The sequence below is a fragment of the Prionailurus bengalensis genome, chromosome A2 (genome assembly GCF_016509475.1).
Source record: "Prionailurus bengalensis isolate Pbe53 chromosome A2, Fcat_Pben_1.1_paternal_pri, whole genome shotgun sequence".
Lineage (NCBI taxonomy): Eukaryota > Metazoa > Chordata > Mammalia > Carnivora > Felidae > Prionailurus > Prionailurus bengalensis.
This window is the reverse complement of record NC_057348.1, coordinates 90,719,444-90,740,166: the sequence shown is the minus strand read 5'-3', so window position 1 is coordinate 90,740,166 and position 20,723 is coordinate 90,719,444. Positions and strand designations below refer to the sequence as shown.

The following is a 20,723-nucleotide window of genomic DNA, read 5'->3' as shown; positions in this document are numbered from 1 at the left end:
AAACCCCTTATTACTATTGTAAACTGAGGCCAATAGAGGTTAAGTAAAATATTTAGAAGCTTACATAACATTACTAGGTGATTATCATATTTGTGTTAATAATAAAACATTTTTAAATCATTATCAATTGAGTATACATTTACTGAAGCAAGAGTACCTTATATAGTTTAGATGGCTTTACAGTGTCCAAGTAAATCTAAATTGAATGAATTTTTGCATGTAATTGTTCATTTATTCAAAAACCTAACCTTTCTCTTTAGGCCAGAAAAGGCCGGACCACCATAGTGGTAGCTCATCGTTTGTCTACAATTCGTAATGCTGATGTCATCGCCGGTTTTGATGATGGAGTCATTGTGGAGAAGGGAAATCATGATGAACTCATGAAAGAGGAAGGCATTTACTTCAAACTTGTCACAATGCAGGTATAATCCAACTATAGAATTTTACTGAACTGTCTCAGGTATAAGCTGATTTTGTGTGTTTAGTACTATAAATAAACATTACTTGATTTTGTTAATAAGTGAGAAAAATAACTGGGGAATTCAGACCATATTTTTCCCCGTTTAAAAGGAAGGAAAATAAAGAAGGATAATTAGAGAAAATTAAACATTTAAAAACGTTGAAAGGTAATCTATCCACCATAGTAGGCATTAGCCACATGTAATTACTGACATGTCAGTGGTAGTTATTCTGAAATGAAGTGTTTTAGGGAGAAAATGCATACCATATTCCAAGGACGTGGTACCAAAGAAGAATGCAAAATATCACAGTAAGTTTTTACATCGATTGCGTGTTGAAATGCCAGTATCTTGCATATATTAGGTTTAAACCAAATACATAGTACAAACGGATTTCCCTCTTCTATTTTTTAATGTGGCCACTGACAAAATTGTATTTTATTTATTTATTTTTCATTTTAAAAAGTATTTTAAAATTCATTTTTGAGAGACAGAGACAGAGTGTGTTGGTGAGGGGCATAGAGAGGGAGACACAGAATCTGAAGCAGGCTCCAGATTCTGAGCTGTCAGCACAGAGCCCGACATGGGGCTGGAACCCATGAACCATGAGATGATGGCATGAGCCAAAGTTGGACGCTTACCTGACTGAACGACCCAGACTCCTCAGCTACTGAGAAAATTTTAAATGACAAGTATGGGTCACAGAATGGCTTGGATCATATTCCCATTGATAGCACTGGTCCAAAGCAAATAGGATTGAGTCCCAAACACCCACAAAAAGGACATCACAACGTAAGATATAGGGAAAGGATGTCATGTTATTTCAGCATATTCAGTGGCAATCCTTCTTCAGTGGTTTTAATTTTCAAATATATCACACATTCACACATACACAGAAACCCTCAGCAACTTAACTTTATCCTTTCCTATAATGATGTAAATTACCACTTTCCTTGATAGCTGATGGTTGGCAATTAACTTTCATTATTTTTTCCCAGCCTAACCCACTTGTGCGTATTTCTTGTTTACTTTAGACAAGAGGAAATGAAATTGAATTAGAAAATGCAGTTTATGAATCCATAAGTGAAATTGATGCCTTGGAAATGTCTCCAAAAGATTCAGGATCCAGTTTAATTAGAAGAAGATCAACCCGCAAGAGTATACATGCATCACAAGGCCAAGATAGAAAGCTTGGTACAAAAGAGAACTTGGTATGGAGGAGGATGTAGTTATGTCTTCAACCCTCTCTCTGCGGCTTTCGTAGTTTGGTGGGCTAGCAGTGGGGTGGTAGCGGTCAAAACAAGAAAGAGTTATCCAGAATCCTTCTGTCGTGTCTCCCAAAACCTTCCACAGACCAAATCTCAACATTTTAGATTCAGGTTAGAATGTATGAATGAGAATTTATAGGACAAGAATTTTACAACTAGAATTTATAATGTTAAAGAGATTCTAAGGGGTCTTCAAATATGGATAGCTCTATTCTTTTATCCCTACTTGTAAATCTTCTTGTCCTGTTCCAAGTGTGATTTTCCAGATGTCAGGTTGAATGTTTGTGGAGACAGCATTTATTTCTTCAAATATAAAGGAGTAATATAACAATCTTTTTTAAAAAGTTAAATAGCCACCAATTCGTAAGAAAACAGGAATAAAAAAAATCTTCATTTAAAAATTTGTGCATACTTAAGAACTGTGCATCATTAAATCAATTGAAGATCAGTCTTTTTATAACTAGCCTGTTGTCATATTTTGTTTCCCAGGATGAACATGTACCTCCAGTTTCCTTCTGGAGGATTCTGAAGCTCAATATAACTGAATGGCCTTATTTTGTGGTTGGTATATTCTGTGCTATTATAAATGGAGGCCTGCAACCAGCATTTTCAGTAATATTTTCAAGGATTATAGGGGTAAGTGTTTATGTCCATTTTTTTGGATTGACTTGTGAGGCCTGAAAAGAATGAGCTGTTTATATTTGTAAGTGTACACACAAGCCACAAAAAAATGAGGACCTTCATATGAAACTCTGCAACTTGAAGATGTAAGAATGCAAATCTGATTTGTGATAGAAAGACTACTTTTTCAAGCTTTCCTTCATCCTTGCGGTTGGTTGCTGTCTTAGGGCCCAGATTGCTGAAATAGTCACAAAACCGACTAGATGACTCTCTCTTGCCTGCCGTCACTGGGCTCTGAGTAGACGTCATGAAAAGTCCTGTCACCAGTGTGCTTGTCAGACTGGCTTGAGACAGAGCCATTCTGGGACAGACACACTTGTCAGGACACAAGCAGGAATGCCGCCTCTGTGAGGTGTCCATCCCACTTGTAAAGATGAAAACAAAAAGCAACAGCTTCTGAAAGGTTGACATATTTTGTCTGCACCTGCTTTTAAGGAAGGCATTTTCAACAATAATGCTACAACCCAGGCAGGAATGCTCTCTGTTTAATGGTAGATGTTCATATATCAAGCTGAGGATACCCTTGCCACCATACCTGCTGAAAAAATTGCAGAGAAAGAAGTTGATCCCTACATGAAGGATGCGAAACTCTAACTTGTGATTATACTAAAAACTACGTAAATATTCAGCTCTCTACCCATGCTTGGCTAACTTATTTCTGGTTGATACTCATATGTATAATGTATTCATTCAAGAAATATTTTTTTCAGTGACTGCTCTGAGCCATATACTATTCTAGGTGGTGAAAAATACCAAGAAGGAGTTAGTGTCTGATTGCATAGAGCATATGTTCTAGGACAAGGGTTAGCAGACTTTTTCTGTAAAGGGTAAGATAGTAAACAGTTTAGATTTTGAGGGCCAGATGGTCTCTGTTGCAAATACTTAGCTCTACTGTTGTAGTGCAGAAGCACCCATATACAAGCAGAAACAAACATGGCAGTATCCCATTAAGGCTTTATATAGACATTTGGCTGGTGGTCCACAGGGAGCTGATCCCTGTTCTAACATTTGTTGTACAGTCAGGGAGGTAGACAGTTTGCATCATCAGAAAAAAAAAAATGGAAATAGGAATGGGTTTGGCTGTATGTAACAAAAACTCAGCCTAAGAACTTTATATTTTTCTCATTCCTCATGTAACAGTAAGGCTGGAAGCAAATGATCCAGGGCTAGCACATTGGTTAGGCAACCAGTTATCTGCCTGGTTGAAGGTTTGTAACACAGAATTTAAGGCTGTGGGCTCTGAGTTAGATTGCTCATGTTTATCTCTTGGGTCATCACTTGCTGGCTGTGTTAACTCAAACAGGTTAATTAGCCTCTCTGAGCTTCAGTTACCGTTTATAAAGTGGTGATGATAATAAACCTTAGGAGGTGATAGGATAAAAGGAACAATATACATGAATTTGTGTAGAAGAATATCTGAATATCTGTCACGGAATAAGGGCTTGCTGATTGTTTGCTTTTTTTTTTTTTTTTTTGGTTGCAATAACTAATCATCAAAAATTGATCTCCTCTAAAAGGCTGTTGTTACTTTACAGAGTATAAAGTTGAATAGGTTGGATTAGGAGTGTAGCTCTGTTACAAGACAGTTTTGGCCCACTGTGAAGGGAATTGTTTCTTTCCTGGGAAGTGGTGACTCTCTGTGTTCTCTAAGCCCAACACATCCTATGAGCCTTCTTACCATCTCTGGAAAGATCTCCATGTGTGGTGCTGGGTCAGCTGGCTGTCCAGCCAGCCATCCAAAAAAGCCTACCTCAAGGAGGCTCCTTTCATGCCGAAGGCCTGGGCTCTCTCCAGTTTACCAAAACAGCATCGGCAGGTTTGTCTCCAGTTTGAAATGTTCAAATTGTAAAACAAACTGCCATTGAGTGTGGTTTCCCATCAAAAGAAGAAGACAGTATTTATTCTCATTTCTACTTTACATAGTAGGTGTGGCTCTTGGGGCACTCAATTACTCCAAGAGGGGTGTGCCCAGAAAAAGTAGTGGATCCATTTAGGAACGACAGACACATTCTCAGCCCCTAAGGAAGGAAGAGTACACACACGTTTAGGTTTGGCATTAGGGAAACCAGCCCTGACTTCTGTTTTACTAAAGCTATCTTGACCCCCAAATACTGTGCTTGACAGGACATGAGTCAGACCCAGAATGACTTCCTTAGGCCTTGAACTGAAACCTTTCAATATTTTCTTAACAGGTTTTTACCAGAGTTGAGGATCCTGAAACAAAACGACAGAATAGTAACATATTTTCATTATTGTTTCTAGTCCTTGGAATTATTTCTTTCATTACATTTTTCCTTCAGGTAAATATTTACATTTTCACTTGATTCATTTTGGGGAATGCATTATTATTCAACTGGGGAAATTTCTAAACATCTGTGTGATTTTTTCTTATAAACTGGACTGTTAGCAACCAAGTTTCTTTGACCTACTTATTTATTATTTTTTTAAGTTTTATTTTTATTTATTTTGAGAGAGAGAGAGAGAGAATTCCCAAGTGGGGGAGGGACAGAGAAAGGGAGAGACAATCCCAGGCAGGCTCTGCATTGTCAGTGCAGAGCCTAATAAAGGCCTCGAACTCACAAGCCATGAAATCATGACCCGAGCTGAAGTCAGACGCTTCATGGACTGAGCCACTGAAGCTCAGTCCCTTCTTTGACATAATTAAAACAAAGATGTTTTGCTTTCACTTTGCTTGGTTACCTTTTCCTCCCCAACATGACTTCCTCTAACTGAAATATTAATGAAATCAGAGGGAAGTGGGTATTTGATCTAATACAATGATTGAAAATGAAAGCTAGGTACTCAAAAATGGAATTCAGGGAATCCCTGGGCATAAGTTTGGATAGAAATACTGCCAGTCACTTTAAGTACTCAAAATGCTTTGTTATGTTCTGAAAACAACAAAAAGCAAAAAACACGTTAAGCAAGTCACACTATTTTAAAAATGTTTGAAGAGTTAATCATTCAACTTTTGCTAAAGGAGAAAGAACCTTTTTAATGATGGAAGAATGCCAGTCTTCAAACAGAAAGTGTATGACACATTTTTGAAGAGTCAGATTTTGCAGCTTGCAAATGATTTGGCTGGAACAAAACTGTAAAGGAATTAAGTGCTCTAAAAGTTTAGTATGATAAGGCGGTGTTAGACTTTGATTCAAGTATGAGCTGCACCAATTCCTAATTTTGTGTTTGGGGGCAATAAAATAATTTAAACCAACCCTCAGTTTCCTCATCTATAAAATAGGAATATTAGTACCTGCCTCTTGAGGACTGAAAGAAATAATTGTGACCTGGGTCACGTGCCCCTCTGTGTTGGGGGGAGGAGTGTGCTGGCCAGCAGCTATGCAGTCTTTGGGACCAGAGCCCCACACACCTTTGGAGCCAGACTGCAAAGCTGCTTTCTGCGTGGCCCACAGGGAGATGAGTCCCCACTGTCAAGGGATCCATGGCCACTTCCAAGGTTGTTTTATTCTGAGAAGGTCATTTATAAGGACCATGCTCTTCCTAGCCCCAGGTGGAGCAAGGACATGAGCCTCCTCTTTGACCAGCTCCTGAGGAAAGGTGCAGACAGCTCCTGGAAACATTTGCCTTCATATACAAATGTAAATCTACTGGAAAGATCAAAGACTTCAAAACCTTTTTTCCTCACACAAAGCCTATAAAAGAACAAATGTCACAGACCCCACTCTTTCCCAGAAGTTTTGAGGAAGGCCTGAGCTTTGAATATGCAATGTTTCATAATCATGCTGAAGAAAAGATATTTGCATATTTCAATGAGATACTTACTTGCAAGGAGCACATAGATTCCTTCGTGGAGGTGCATTGCCACCATGATTACTGCTGCTGTTGGTATGTCTGCAGTTATAGCCGGGGGAATTGCCCTGGCTGCCAATCTCAACATCAGCTTTATTATATTTTTTAAGTTTTATTTATTTATTTTGAGAGAGCTAGTAAGCAGGGGAGGGGCAGAGAGAGTCCCAAATGCAAGAATCCCAATGTAGGGCTTGATCTCACAAACGACGAGATCATGACCTGAGCTGGAACCAAGAGTCCTGAAGCTTAACCGACTGAGTGAGCCAGGTGCCCCTCAACATCAGTTTTAAAAGGCCTATCCCCCTTTGTTGTGATAAATAGCCAGCTTGATAAAGTTCAAGGAAGGAAATTATTTCCTGTAATGTTCAAAGTGTGGATGAGAAGACCCGGTACTCAGGGCCAACAAGCTTATCTATCAAGCTGGATCCTGAAAAAAGTTTGACATAAAAGAGCTGCTCATGCATTCTACACCAGTCTGCATTAGGCTCTCCTTCTGCCAGAAGAAGCTGTTGTCCCCAGTCCTCTTACGCTTGCTGTTGAGTTGCCCACAGGTTGAAGCCTGCTAACACCAGCCTTCCTGAACATAATTTTGGAATACAACTCCAGGAGCTCTTTTCGACTTTCTGAACTTTTTAACACAGAAGCATCCCTGTGAGAGTGTCATCAGTTGTTTGTGTCTCCTTAGGATAGGTGTCTGCTTCTCCTAAATTTGAATGGGCTCTTTAAGGTTGCACAAGCACAATGCTGCCCCGTTGTAGACCAGAGAAAAAATTCATACTGAAACTTTTAAAAATATTTTTTTAAATCACTTTTTTAAAAAGTTTATTTATTTTGGGGGTGGGGGACAGAGAGAGAAGGAGAGAGAGAATCCCAAGTAGAATTCTACACTGTCAGCACAGAACCCACTGCAGGGCTCGAACTCACAAACCATGAGATCATAACCTGAGCTGAAATGAGGAGTCAGGTGCTTAACTGACTGAGCCACCCACGTGCCCCCACAGTGAAACTTTTACTGCAGACTTGGAAATGCCAGAAAACCAAATGAAGGAATAAGTGTGTGTGTGTGTGTGTGTGTGTGTGTGTGTGTGTGTTATAAATTACAAAGCTACCTTTATTGTATCCACACCAATCTTTTTTGGCTACAGTAGGAAACACTAGTTCCTGTAAGAATGGATACTTCAAATCTGGATTCTAGGGATTAAATAATCATTGAAAGAGAGAAAGGAGAGAAAGGGAGAAGGAAGAAATAATGTGATCAAATTCCTAGGTCTGCGTGAGGCAGTAGCAAACAGTTGCTTATTGAATGAATAGATAATTAGCCACATGTAATTTTTTTAAGTCTATGTATTTATTTGTTTATTTTGAATGAGACAGCAAGAGCAGGGGAGGAGCAGAGAAAGAGGAGAGCGAGAATCCCAAGCAGCCTCCAAGCTGTCAGCATGGAACCTGACTCAGGGCTGAATCCCACCAACCATAAGATTTTGATCTGAACCAAAGTAAAAGAGTCAGACGCTCAACCAGCTGAGCCACACAGGCACCCCTGACCTAAATATAATAGATTTGATACTTTAACTACATGCAAGATTGCCAGAGCAACTGTTAATGCCACAGAACGGAAAGATTGCCAAGTGTGAAGTTGGTTAAGGAGTTTCAAGGGTGGTAGGCTTTGAACTGGTCCCTTACACGTTGGAGACGGAGACGTGAACTGCTGAAGCAAAGGCAGTGAAAGCAGTTACCTTTGTAACATAATGATGCTCCAGGATACTGGAGCCGGACTTGCCTGGCAAAACTAAGTGAGAACAAAGGCTCTAAATTATAGGACCTCAGAGCTGTAGAGCTGGCAATGTGCTGAACAATGTTAGAATGCTCAGCCCTTCATTTAGAAACCAAAGGAGGGAGCTCTGTGGGTGATTAAATTTCAGGCTCTGGGTTCCCATTTTGGTGGGAATTCTCACAGACCCAGATTCAGGTTCCAACTCTGCCACCTTACAATTGTGTCTGTCCTCTCTCTAAACCTTAGTTTCGTTTGTAAAGTGGTTATACGGTTGTCATAAGGATGACCTTCTCCCATCATTAAAAGGGTTGTCATAGGTGTACACACATATATGTGTATGTGTTCGTGTACTTTGTATAAAGTACAGTGTCACAGTAATCACTTAAAAACGGCTAGGTCCCTATAGAAATAACGGTAATATTCCTGCAGTGAGGGAGATATTTCACATTTCATTCAGTCCAGTGACAGAAACCTTAATCTGGCCATGTCTAAGTAAATTTACTGTTTTAGTAATTTCAGCCTTCAGTTCAATTAACCCAGGGTTTCTCCCTTTCCTCCTTCTTCCAGATCAGTGTCTATGTTAGCAGAGGCATAGAGAGTAGAGGCACGTCACATGCCTGCCTGCTTCTTGCTGGCACCTGGCAGGGCCCACGGCCTTCAGTTACGTGGTCCAACCCAGCTGTGCCCCTTTATCAGAACCACTTGGAAGAATTGGCTCTTGCTTCACTTGTGCTCTTTGCGTGTGTTTTTTCTCTCTCTCGCTAATGTGTCTCAGTGGGCCCAGAGGAGCTATGGCTGCCCTCTTCCACGTCTCTGATTCTGCAGGGACTTGGGCTGTTATTCGAGCCTCTCCTCTTCTGATGCACCGTCGGCCATTTCCACTCTGCTTTCTCCATGAGATTGTGTGTCAGGCCTCGTCCACAGACTGCTGCTTCCTGGAGCTCCAGAAAGAAAGGGGGATGCTGCTCCATCCTAGTCCTAAATCCCCACACCCACTGGGATGAGGGTTCTGATATCCTCCCTCCCCAGATGTGGCTGTCACATCTGACTCTTTATTTCCCTGAGTAACTCTTCCCTCCTCCCAGACACAGAAGGTTATATCCTTGGGGGAAGAGGAGAGGCAGTGCAGAAAATTCCTCTTGGCGTCTTCTTCCCCAGACTATTTTGCTTGTACACCTTTTTTTTTTTTTAAAGCTTCGAAACTGGGAATTTGTTATCTTTGTTCTCTGCATCCTTTATGGCTGGGGTGACCAAATATTTCTTTTTTCTCACATTATACCTCAGGTCCTGGTGTAATTATTAACAGCACCCCTTTTCATTCTCCAAGTGTCCTGGTTTGCATGATAGGTAATACAGCCACCCTGCTTCGAGTGCCCCTGTCTTCGGAACACTTCAGCTTCCTGTGTGACAGACCCTGGTTCACTGGGAGAAATAAGCAGGGATAGGAATAGGGACAAAGAAACACATTTCCCAGTCAGCCCCTGATCAGCCCACCAGTAGCTGGGGAGTAGCAGGGATGGTTTCCAAACGGGGCTCCCCTGGCTATGCGGCTGCTGTGGCTAGGTGCCCTTAGTACACAGTCACCGAAACACCACCAACCCTGCATCAGGCTTTCTGACTTTGTCTGGTGTCCCCGTTAGCCGTGACATCAACTCTCCCTCCTTTCATGTAACCCATGGCTGGGTCTGTAACAAGTCTTCTTCCTTGTGGCATGTTCTTCTTCACAGGGCTTCACGTTTGGCAAGGCTGGGGAGATCCTCACCAAGCGGCTCCGATACATGGTCTTCAGATCCATGCTAAGACAGGTATGTCTGCTGAGGATTGTGCCGGGGCTGTGCAGAACTCCCTGCTTGGGCCCGTGGTCTCGTGCAGAGGGAGTGCAGTTGGGTTTCTCAGAGCGAACTCGTGCAATGGTCTTCCCTCGGTCTCTCCTCACAGATGTGGCTGGACGCCGCCCCCAGGTTGGGCTCAGAGGCCCTGCTGTCCATCTGCTGTGGGTGGGACAAGGAATGGGATCATCACAGATGGTCCCCAGAGCTGGTTCACCTCCAGCCTTTGTGTTGGCAGCTGGAGGCAGAGTCATCCCTTTCCTCTCTTTCTTTCATTCTTTCCCCTCGGAACCCATATGTGTGTCTTCCCACCAAGAGATGCTACCTGTGCCCTTTCTTTCCTCAAATCAAAATGTATCCCGACTACCCAGTTTTTTCTTTGCTGTGGCCAGACTGATAGAGCAGTTCAGCTCATAGTGTTCGTTACAAGCTGATAACGGCTTACTAGAATGCCTCTTACGTTTTCCACCTTCAGAACCCTAACAACAGGCAGATGTGAATATTTTCCTGGGGAAAGGGGGAGGGAGCTTCTGGGAATGTAACCCAAAGCAATCCAGTTCTAAGGGAGAGTTTCTTTAACAACCATGAAAGTTTTGTATGTGAGTTTATAACCCTCCATCTTAAAATTACTGATCACTTGCCAGTGAATAACATGAGGCTCCAGAAGGATGCCCTGGACATGCCAGGAGTACTGGAATCCTGGCTGAGAAGCATCAGTTTGCTGTGTTAGGATTTCTAGTTGGCATTCACATCTTCCCAGCTGTCTTTGGTTCCTCAATCCTTTCCCACCTACACCACCATTACTTAAAAAGAAGCATATTTAGGGGCGCCTGGGTGGCTCAGTCGGCTAAGCGTCCGACTTCAGCTCAGGTCATGATCTCGCGCTCTGTGAGTTCGAGCCCCGCGTCGGGCTCTGTGCTGACAGCTCAGAGCCTGGAGCCTGTTTCCGATTCTGTGTCTCCCTCTCTCTCTCTGACCCTCCCCCGTTCATGCTCTGTCTCTCTCTGTCTCAAAAGTAAATAAACGTTTAAAAAAAATTAAAAAAAAAAAAAAGAAGCATGTTTATGGCAGTTGCTGGCCCATGACTGGCAGAGCCAGGACTGAATTGAATGAGTAACAGAGCACTGTTTGATGGGGGCGCTGTCCTAGGACCCTGAGTCAAACCATATTTATAACTGAGATTCCAGTTAGGATTGAGGCTGAACTTGGTCCAGAACCAAATGCCCCATTATCCTGCCAGCTGCCAGGCCAGCTCTTAGGTCTGTTATACTTCGGCTGTTGAGCTGATGGTTTGTGTAATGCCCTCTCCATAAATTATTAAATCTATCAAATACACATTAAGGACCTTCTGCTTGCCATAATACTAAGTATTGTCAGGCATTCAAGCCTCAGCAGTCCTTGTCTTCAAGGAAGTTACATGCCAGTAGAAGAGGCACTTAAACACAATAATTCTAAAAAGCAAAGTGATACATGCTATGATAATTTAGAACACTTTCTTCTTCATTAATACTTTGGGGGGAAATGGTAGATACTGCTTTAATTGCAAGCCACCAGGACCATAGCTATTTTTATTAAAGATATAAATTCATACTTCAAACTCACAATCTTTTTAGTATTTATGTATTTAAAAATGTAAATGGCTTTATAGAAAAAAAAATCCGTTGTATGTAGTTCTTAAATTTTAATCTAGATTTCTTTTGTTGATTTTTTTAAACCCAATTCATTTATTCTGCCCTGAACTATATAAGTTATCTAAACTGCCTATTCAACTTCTCTATTTAGATATCTAAGTAGCATTTCAATCTTATATCTAAAATTGCACTTTTGAAAAAAAAAAAGTAAAAATAAAATTGAACTTTTGTTTCTCCCCTCTGTACAGGGCTTACTTTTTACCTAGTCTTCCCCCATATCCATAATGGTAGCTCCATTCTACCAGTTGTTCAGGCTAAAAACTTTGAGGTCATTTTTGACTCCTCTCTTTCTATGTGATGTTATAATAACCTCCTAACTGGTCTCGCTGCCCTGATCCTTATACAAATCCATTAGTTTCACCTCCTAAGAGCCAAAGTCATTCTTCAAAATATAAGTCAAGTCACATCCCCCTGCTCAAATCCTGCTAGAAGCTTCCCATATCCCTCAGGGTAAAATCTAGAATCTTTACAGTTGCCTCCAAGGTCATGATGTGGTCCCCACTCCCTCTCAGACCTCATTTTCTACAGCTTCCCCCCTTCCCCAATGTACAGTCTACACACTGGTTTGCTACACAAGGATGAGAGAGGGCAGGGGTAGGAAAGCCAAATGAGAATGGAGATCTGTCCAGAGGAAGAGACTTCTTTTACAAATTCACACAAAGGTACTCTTAAAGCTGTTAGCAGCCCTTAAGGCCTTCTTGGAGGTGCATAAACAGATCAAGTATGACTTTGCCTCAGGGCCTTTGCACATGCTATTTCTTCCTTCTCTCAAATATTTTTCTCCCTCTCTTCATTCAGATCTCTGCTTAAATATCATCTTAGAGAGGCCTTCTCTGTTCCCTAGTGCCTTTCTTCGCTTTTTTTCCTTCTTATTCTGATCTGTTTTTCTTCATTGCATTTATTTACACCTGGCCCTGTATGTCTTTATTTACTCGTGGCATACGTCTCTAGAATCTAAGCTTTATGAAAGCAGCAGCATTTTCTTTTTTGTTCACTATTGTTTAGATCCAACAATTAAAATTACATTTGGAACAAAACACTCAAATTTTTTTGATAAATGAAATTATTTATATTCTTGTCTATTGAGTGTCAAATCTTGAGTGCTAAATACGAGGGATATAAGTGATAACCAACCTGACCCTGTCATTGCCCTAAGAGCTAAGAGTCTTATAAATAGAGCTTTAAGATAATAAAATCATTTTCTCTGCCACAGGATGTGAGCTGGTTTGATGACCCTAAAAATACTACTGGAGCATTAACAACCAGGCTTGCCAATGACGCTGCTCAGGTTAAAGGGGTATGTGCCTCCTTTGTGCTGGTGTTTGTCTTAATTGGCTATTTTGGATCTCAGCAGGAAATTAATTTTCTCATTACAGGTGTTCTCATAATCATTAAAATGTTAAGTATTTAACACAGTATATATCTTTATAGCAAAAATGTTAACTGCTTAAACATTATATATTGTATAGTGTATACATAATTTACAAGCTTTCTTTTGTTATTTACTACTTAGTCATGCTATTAACAAGATACACATGGAAGGATAATTATTTAGAAAAGGAAGTACTTATCAGCATATCACGTAGGACCAGTCTGTTGTGATCAGTTAAACAAGAGAAAATTGTAGGGGTGCCTGGGTGGCTCAGTTGGTTAAGTGGCCAGCTTCAGCTCAGGTCATGATCTCACAGTTTGTGAGTTCGAGCCCCATGTCGGGCTCTGTGCTGACAGCTCAGAGCCTAGAGCCTGCTTCAGATTCTGTGACTCTGTTTCTTTCTGCCCCTTCCCCACTCAGGCTCTGTCTCTGTCTCTCTCAAAAAATAAACATTGAAACATAATTAAAAAAACAAGAGGGGAAGGGAAGGGGAAAAAATAGTTACAAACAGAGGGAGAGAGGCAAACCATAGGAGACTCTTAAATATTAAGAGAACAAACTGAAGGTTGATGGGAGGTGGGGGAGAGAGGAAAGTGGGTGATGGGCATTGAGGAGGGCACTTGTTGGGATGAGCACTGGTTGTTGTATGGAAGCCAGTTTGACAATAAATTATATTTTTAAAAATGAGAAAATTGTAATTGCTGCTGAAAAAAATAATGTGTGTAGTTTCTGTATGAACATTTAGGAACATTGCAGTTTAGAGGAGAGGGAAGAAAAATCTAAAAGCAGGTTGAAAGAAATGAGAAGCACATTAAAAAATTAAAGCAGTGGAACAACCATATTAGGCTACAAAGCTTAAATTTTACCACCACATGAATCTCTTTGATCGATCTAACTAGAAACTGTTGAACCAGGAGGTTTTGATTTGTGGATGAAATGACAATTTCTTTTTCTACAAACACAACTACAGCTGTTGATAGCAAAACTCCAAAAGATAATGTAGAATTCAAAAAAACATGTGATCTCTCCTGTGTCTCTCCCTCACTTGAACCTTATTATTCTTTATCTTTAAACCTTTCTATAAAGTAGCTCTATTTTAAAGTTTCTTCTATCTAGTAAATGGACCTTCTGTATAAATAAATTGGGTTTTGAATGTGGAAGCACACACAGTTGTAAAGTTACAGTATAAATCTTGGCGATTGTTTTAATACAGATTTCTTTGCTTGAGGCAAACAAATCAACAAAAACTGAGGTTTAGATCAAGTTGTAGAGAACCTAACAGAGCCGAATGTGCCCTGCTTGAAATAACTTTGAACTTCCTAAAACAGACAACTCTGGCTCTATGGCATCTACACGGTATGTCACATTGTCGTTAAGTGCTGTGGAAAGAAAACAGCAGGATATATGGGTATGGGGATTCTGGTTGTCAGGTAAGGAAGGCCTCAAAGATCTGGTGATAGATGCAGGAGGCCTGAATGAGGGAAAGGTAGTAGCCCTGTAGATATGTAGGGAAAAGTATTTTAAACAGAAGGATCAGCAAGTGCTAAGGCCCTGAGGCTAGAGCATTTCCATAACTGTTCCCAAAACAATAAAGAGGATAGTATGGCGGAGTAAAGTGAGTGAAAGGAAGAGTCATAAGAATTGAGATCAGTATTATATCTGGAAATAAATGGGAAACCATTGTAGGCTTTTGAACACAGGAATGATGGGATCTGAAATCTTTAAAGGCTGCTGTATAATAGGCTGAAGGGGGCAAGGGTTGAAGCAGGGACTCTATTGCCATAATCAGGGGAAAGATGATAGCGTTTTAGACTAGGGTGGTCATAGTTAGGTGACACAAAGTAATCAGATTCTGGACATAGTATGAAGGTACAGCCAACAGAATTTGTTGGTTACCTATGGGGAATAAGAAAACAGTGATCCAGAATGTCTCCACAATTTTTGACCTGCTTTACTTAAAAGCTAAAGTTGCTTTTTAATGAAACTGGGAGCCTATTGAGCAGAATTGAGGGAGAGTTAGAGTTCTTTTTGGAACATGATAAATTTGAGATGCCCACATTAGACGCCCAAGTGGAGATGTCAAGAAGGCAGGTAGACATGCAAGTCTGGAGTTGAGCACAGAAGTCTGGTCTGGAAATAGGTATCTGGAGATTTTTCGGTGCATCGGTGGCTTATAAACCAATGAGACTGGATGAGATAGCCAAGGAACTTTGTACAGATAGAGATCCTTTACATCAGGGCTATGAGGATGGACCTGCAAAGAAGAGTGTGAAGGAATGGCCAGAGAGAGAGGAGAGCAGGGTCCTGGAAACAACACAAAGGGAGTGTTTCAGGAAGGAGCATTACGGGATATTAATATCCTGTAAACTCACCACTTACTACTGGTGAGTTTGTAAGGTAACCAAATGTTTCACCTCCATGCGTCAGCCACACAGAGGGTGCTTTTGTTTCTCACAAGAACTGTTTCTAGGGTGTGGTGGGAACAACGTCTGTTGGGGAGTGGCTTCAAGCGAAAGGAGAAAAGAGGACTAACACAAATGGGCAAATTGTTAATGGACTTTCTGGTAAATGGAGGAGAGAAATGGATGGTAGGTAGAGGACAGATAGCATCGGTCTCTATTTTTTAATTTACATTGGCATGACAGTCCATCACTGAGCCTGGGATAAATTTATTTTGCTCTCTCCCATCTTGCATGATCAGTCTGGACAAACTGTGTCCTGAAATTTTGAAACCCTATTTCCCCTAGTTAAACTTTGCTGCCATACTTTAGTATGCCTTTCACAGAGACCTTGTTGTATGTGCTCGCATAGGGACACATCCCATATCCCTTTTGGTGTGAAGGCTACATCCTAGGGGAAACACAGACTCAGTTAGTTGCGGCAGAGCCCTGAGCAGGGGCAGTCTGGGCATTGTGGGCTGGTAGTCCTTCCACCCTCCTCTGAAATGCTTCTGGGCTTATGGTCTGTTTTAAGGCTGTGGTCCCTTCCTATATCTGTAAAATGTGTGGTCAGCCCTGTCCCTTGCTCTGATGTCCTCAGCCACATGCAACAAGTCCATTAGTCCCTGATGGCCTGCTGGTGTTGACTGTCCGCTTTTCACTTGTTTCTTCAAACTCACACTCTCATGGCCCCACGAGCACGGATGCCTTCACAGCCTGTGTGAGCTACTGAGTTGGAACTGTTGTCCAGAACTTAAAACAGGGGCTAATAAAGAAGGACCAGGGGAGAAGAAGCAAGTAGGTATGTGAGTGCCATCAGAGCTAGAAAAGTCCGAAATAGCTGTAACCACAAATTGGCCAAGACGGGACAATTGTATCCACCTGATGCTACCAGCTGACCAGTTTCTTTCTGATGGGGGATATGTGTGTAGGTATGTAAATACATACACAGATACATGTGTAATACATACATATACACATGTGTACATATACACACTCATGTATACATATATATATCACATATACACACGCATCTGTGTGTATATCTGTCTATTCCACAGTGGGAAGTAGTGAAATTAGTTTTTTATATCTAAAAACACCTGACATAATCAGTGCTATCAAAAATCATTCCACCCAAGGCAGAACTAACCCCCAGTTTGTGTGTATGTAGGTAGTTAGTGATAATGGTGACCTAGGCTAAATTTTTTTCACATTTAACTTCACCACCGGTGAAACATTTTCTCAGATGTATTTTTGAATAAGTAGTTTAATTCTGCTAAACATAAATCAGGAAGAAAATAGATCTCAATATTTTGCCTATGAAATGGTGAGCTTTTAAATTTTATTTGGGTATTAGGACTAGAATTCTGCAGGGGAAAAAGCAAATGAGAGCCACGCAGAGATCAAAAGCCACCACATATTTAAAAAAATTTTTCAGGGCGCCTGGGTGGCGCAGTCGGTTAAGCGTCCGACTTCAGCCAGGTCACGATCTCGCGGTCCGTGAGTTCGAGCCCCGCGTCGGGCTCTGGGCTGATGGCTCAGAGCCTGGAGCCTGTTTCCGATTCTGTGTCTCCCTCTCTCTCTGCCCCTCCCCCGTTCATGCTCTGTCTCTCTCTGTCCCAAAAATAAATAAAAACGTTGAAAAAAAAATTAAAAAAAAAAAATTTTCCCTGGGAGAAGGTGGTTGAGGGAAGGATGAAATTATAAATGTTTTTAATTTCAGAAGGTGGTTCAGGAAATAGGCTGTTTTTCCCCCAGTAAGCACGAATGTTTTAAATTAGATTTCAAGCAATACGGTCATGTGTGGAGGAGGAAATAAATAGCAGAACAGGGAGTGACAAGGAAGGATGGGCAGAAAAATGAGTAGAAGAGGAAGTGAGATATAAATATGTGTACATACAGTGGGATGGAGAGGTTATGAGAGGTGATAGTGGGTTTCAGGAGTGAGCCTGTTTTTATCGGACCCTGTTTCACACTTGGGCTGTGGTTTTTGGAGTGTTACCTTCACTTGGCTCTACTTTTGAAATGAAAATTACCAGGCTGTGCTCTCTCATCCACTGTGATCCTTAGAATTCTAGACTCCTACTCTATATGAGGAAAAGTTTTGGAACCGTGAGTGTTAGTCTTTAGAATACAGAACGGTAACTGGTGCCATGGCCTCCATGTGCTATATCAGGTTAAGCCAAGGAGCTAAATCTCCCCAGACCTCATCAGCTTAAGGTTCTCAATCTTTTCATGTACATTAAGCGAGAAATTGTCATCTTTGACCCATTTTACTTATTTTCATGACCTTGACTACCATCCAAAGCTGAACAGTCATAGGTCTGAAAGGTTAATGCGCTTCAGTCAGTCACCTGCCTTGAACTTGGGGAATGTTCTGAGCACTTCTCTCAGTTGGTTGCTGTGGGAAATGAATTCTGAGGAGGACTTGTAGATTCTAAGAACAGGGGCACTCTACATCCTCCCAGTGCCACAGATTCTCTCCAGGTTAGAACCTTTGACTTTCAGGTTGAAAGTTTGCAAATACAGAGAGCTGGCTTTGAAATCCACTTCATTCTTTGACTTCGGCCGAATGTGGTTAAGCATCCCTTGAATACAAACTCAGTGACTGCATCAAATAAAAAGAAATGCCCCACCATTTATGTTGTCTGATGCAATTCCTGGTACAGAATTTCATGTACAGAGGCTCCTGCTAGTTGTTGTGCCCTTTCCCCCTAATTACCGGTCTAGTGTTTTTATCACATAAACACTACTGAATGATACCAGAGGGTTGATGCTGGGATGATGGGAACGGGGGTGTGAAGGATTCTGTTCTAAAATTTAGAGGTAAGAGAAGTGTTGGTTATTAATCAGTGTGTTTGCTCATTTTGAGAGTTGGGGGAAATTTGTCCAAAGTCACAGAGGAGGTAGTGACCATTCTAGACTCTACTCCATCATGATCTTTAGCTAAGTCTGACCCCACTCAGGCAGAGGGAACTTTGAGAGTGGAAAAAACGTGGGCCATTTCCAGATCTGGGTGCCAGAGCAGGAATTTGGAATGGCTTGAGGGCTCAGGTGTTTCCAGCGTAGAGGAGAGAAGTACAGTATAGAGTAGTAAATTGACTGTATGGTTTGACTTCTGGCTTTAGAACTGGAAGTCACTGCATGCTACTGAAAGTCTTGCTTCAAGCCCCCTCTGGCATTCAAACTAAAGGCTCTGATGCCTGCCTAAAATCCTAAATTCTGTAATTTTCAGCTCTGTGTCATTGTTCCAAATCAAATAAATGCATGTTAAATTAAACACAATAAGCATCTCAAATAGGCCACGATATATTTGGATATCCTTAATGACAAATATTAGGCTTAACTTATGAGTAGCTATGCATCTAATGTTGGAAATTTCCAACTGTCAGGCTATTTTATCTTGCTCATTTGCAGAGCTTTAGTGACCATGGTTTCATTGATTACTGAAAATTTTCTTGGTATCAAAAATCAGAAGAGATACAAATATGTAATTTAACTCTGAATTATTGATCTTCTACTTTGAGTATTTGCTCTGAAGTCATAGAAATCTTCATTTTAGAAACCAAATGAACTTACAAGTAAATCGTTAGTTTTTATTTCATAACTGAGAAGATAATTAATAGAACTTCATGAAGCTGAATTGTCATAATCCTCAAGAAAGTATGAGCATGGATCTGAAAGAGAATATTAAAGCATTTCTCTAATTTTTGTGTGTTTGTTTTATAGGCTATAGGTTCCAGGCTTGCTATCATTACCCAGAATATAGCAAATCTTGGGACAGGCATTATTATATCCTTAATCTATGGCTGGCAATTGACACTCTTACTCTTAGCAATTGTACCCATCATTGCAATAGCAGGAGTTGTTGAAATGAAAATGTTGTCTGGACAAGCACTGAAAGATAAGAAAGAACTAGAAGGTGCTGGGAAGGTGAGTCTAAATACGACTACCGATCTAATAGAGTAAAATATTCTAATCAGTACCGTTCTGTTACTCACTGCTACTACTGTGCTTGGAGAATGTTTTTATAATCATTCCTCACAGCAATCTTATTTGACACTGAATCAGCAGATTGGAAGCTGAAGAGAAGGAGTAAAACCAATTCTTAGGCTCACAGACTGACGACTAACTTTATTAAGCTTTTCTAAGTCAAACCATCATCTTCACACTCTTCCTCTACTCCCTCCCTTCCTCTCTCTTTCTTTCCCTCAAGTCAGCTGAAATCCATTCCTTTATTGAGGAAAGTAGCCTCATTTAATTACATGTGATGGGGAAGATTAAAATAGTAAAAGGTCCTACAGGCATTTATTTTGTCAGGCTTAAATTATTAGCGTTCTTTCCTTTTTATCATGCTTCCTGTTAGCATCTTGTTTCTGTTTACCTTTACCCTCCTCCTCCTGCTGCTGCTGCTACTGTTTCCTTTCTCCCTCTACTCCTCCTCTTCTTCCTGCTTTTCCTCTTTTCTTCTCTCTCTCTTCCTCCATGCTTGTCTATTTGTTGTTGTTGTTGTTGTTTAAACAAATGCTTATATGGCATTTACTGTGTTTCCCTGGCAAATGCTTTCTTCCTCATTGTGATCCTATGAGGTAGGTTCTATTATTAGCTCCTCTTACAGGTGAGGCTGAGACACAGGTGGGTAATCATCCCAATGCCTTAGAGCTGATAAGCCTCAGAGCCAGGATTCAAAGTTGTGCCTCTGTTAAGAAACAGAGATGAGGGGCACCTGGGTGGCTCACTCAGCTAAGCATCCGACTTTGGCTCAGGTCATGATCTCACGGTTCGTGGGTTCGAGCCTGCATCAGGTCTGTGCTAACGTCTTAGAGCCTGGAGCCTGCTTTCAGATTCGGTGTCTCCCTCTGTCTCTGCCCCTCCCCTGCTCACACTCTGTCTCTGTCTCAAAAAATAAACATTAAAAAAGAAAGAAACAGGAATAAATCTGATATCACACAGTTTGTATATTGCAGAAATATAAATGGCTGGAGCACGGCTGAGCCCTAAAATTGGGTAGGGATACATCTATTAGTGGACCTTCCGAGGTTCCCAAGAGTTGGGGCAGGGACCGAGGAAGGTCAAGTGGCTCTGACTCTCTAGGCCTGTGTGTCTGAAGTACTTTGTTTCCAGGCCAGGCACCTCACCAGAGAATAAAGAATGACAAAGAGGGTACTTCTTCATGAAGGTTGATCATCACTGCTGACACTTTGTCCTCAAACATTGTACCTTATTTCCTTAGCATTCCTTCAGGAAATTCCTTTGGACCACAGCTTTAGTGCTTCCTAACTAGCGTCTGTGGGAAAAAGGTCTCCTCAGGCTATCAGAGGCCCAGTCTTGGGCCTCAGCAGGAGGCATCTGGTTATGGTCTGGCCCATGTAACATTGGCCCCTGTCAGGGAACACTTGCTG

General features: G+C 41.2%; 1 protein-coding gene across 4 annotated transcripts in view; it reads left to right on the top strand.

The window, feature by feature from the left end:
- ABCB1 (ATP binding cassette subfamily B member 1) overlaps positions 1-20,723 on the top strand; it is a 234,397-nt gene that overhangs the window by 188,267 nt on the left and 25,407 nt on the right. For 3 of the 4 annotated variants that reach the window (XM_043588756.1, XM_043588755.1, XM_043588758.1), the window contains 7 exons: positions 261-422; positions 1,493-1,669; positions 2,216-2,362; positions 4,600-4,707; positions 9,719-9,796; positions 12,725-12,808; positions 19,051-19,254. In XM_043588756.1, coding sequence (XP_043444691.1) covers positions 261-422; positions 1,493-1,669; positions 2,216-2,362; positions 4,600-4,707; positions 9,719-9,796; positions 12,725-12,808; positions 19,051-19,254 — 960 coding nt within the window. The remainder of the gene's footprint in view (positions 1-260; positions 423-1,492; positions 1,670-2,215; positions 2,363-4,599; positions 4,708-9,718; positions 9,797-12,724; positions 12,809-19,050; positions 19,255-20,723) is intronic. The other variant, XM_043588757.1, reaches the window with a different exon arrangement.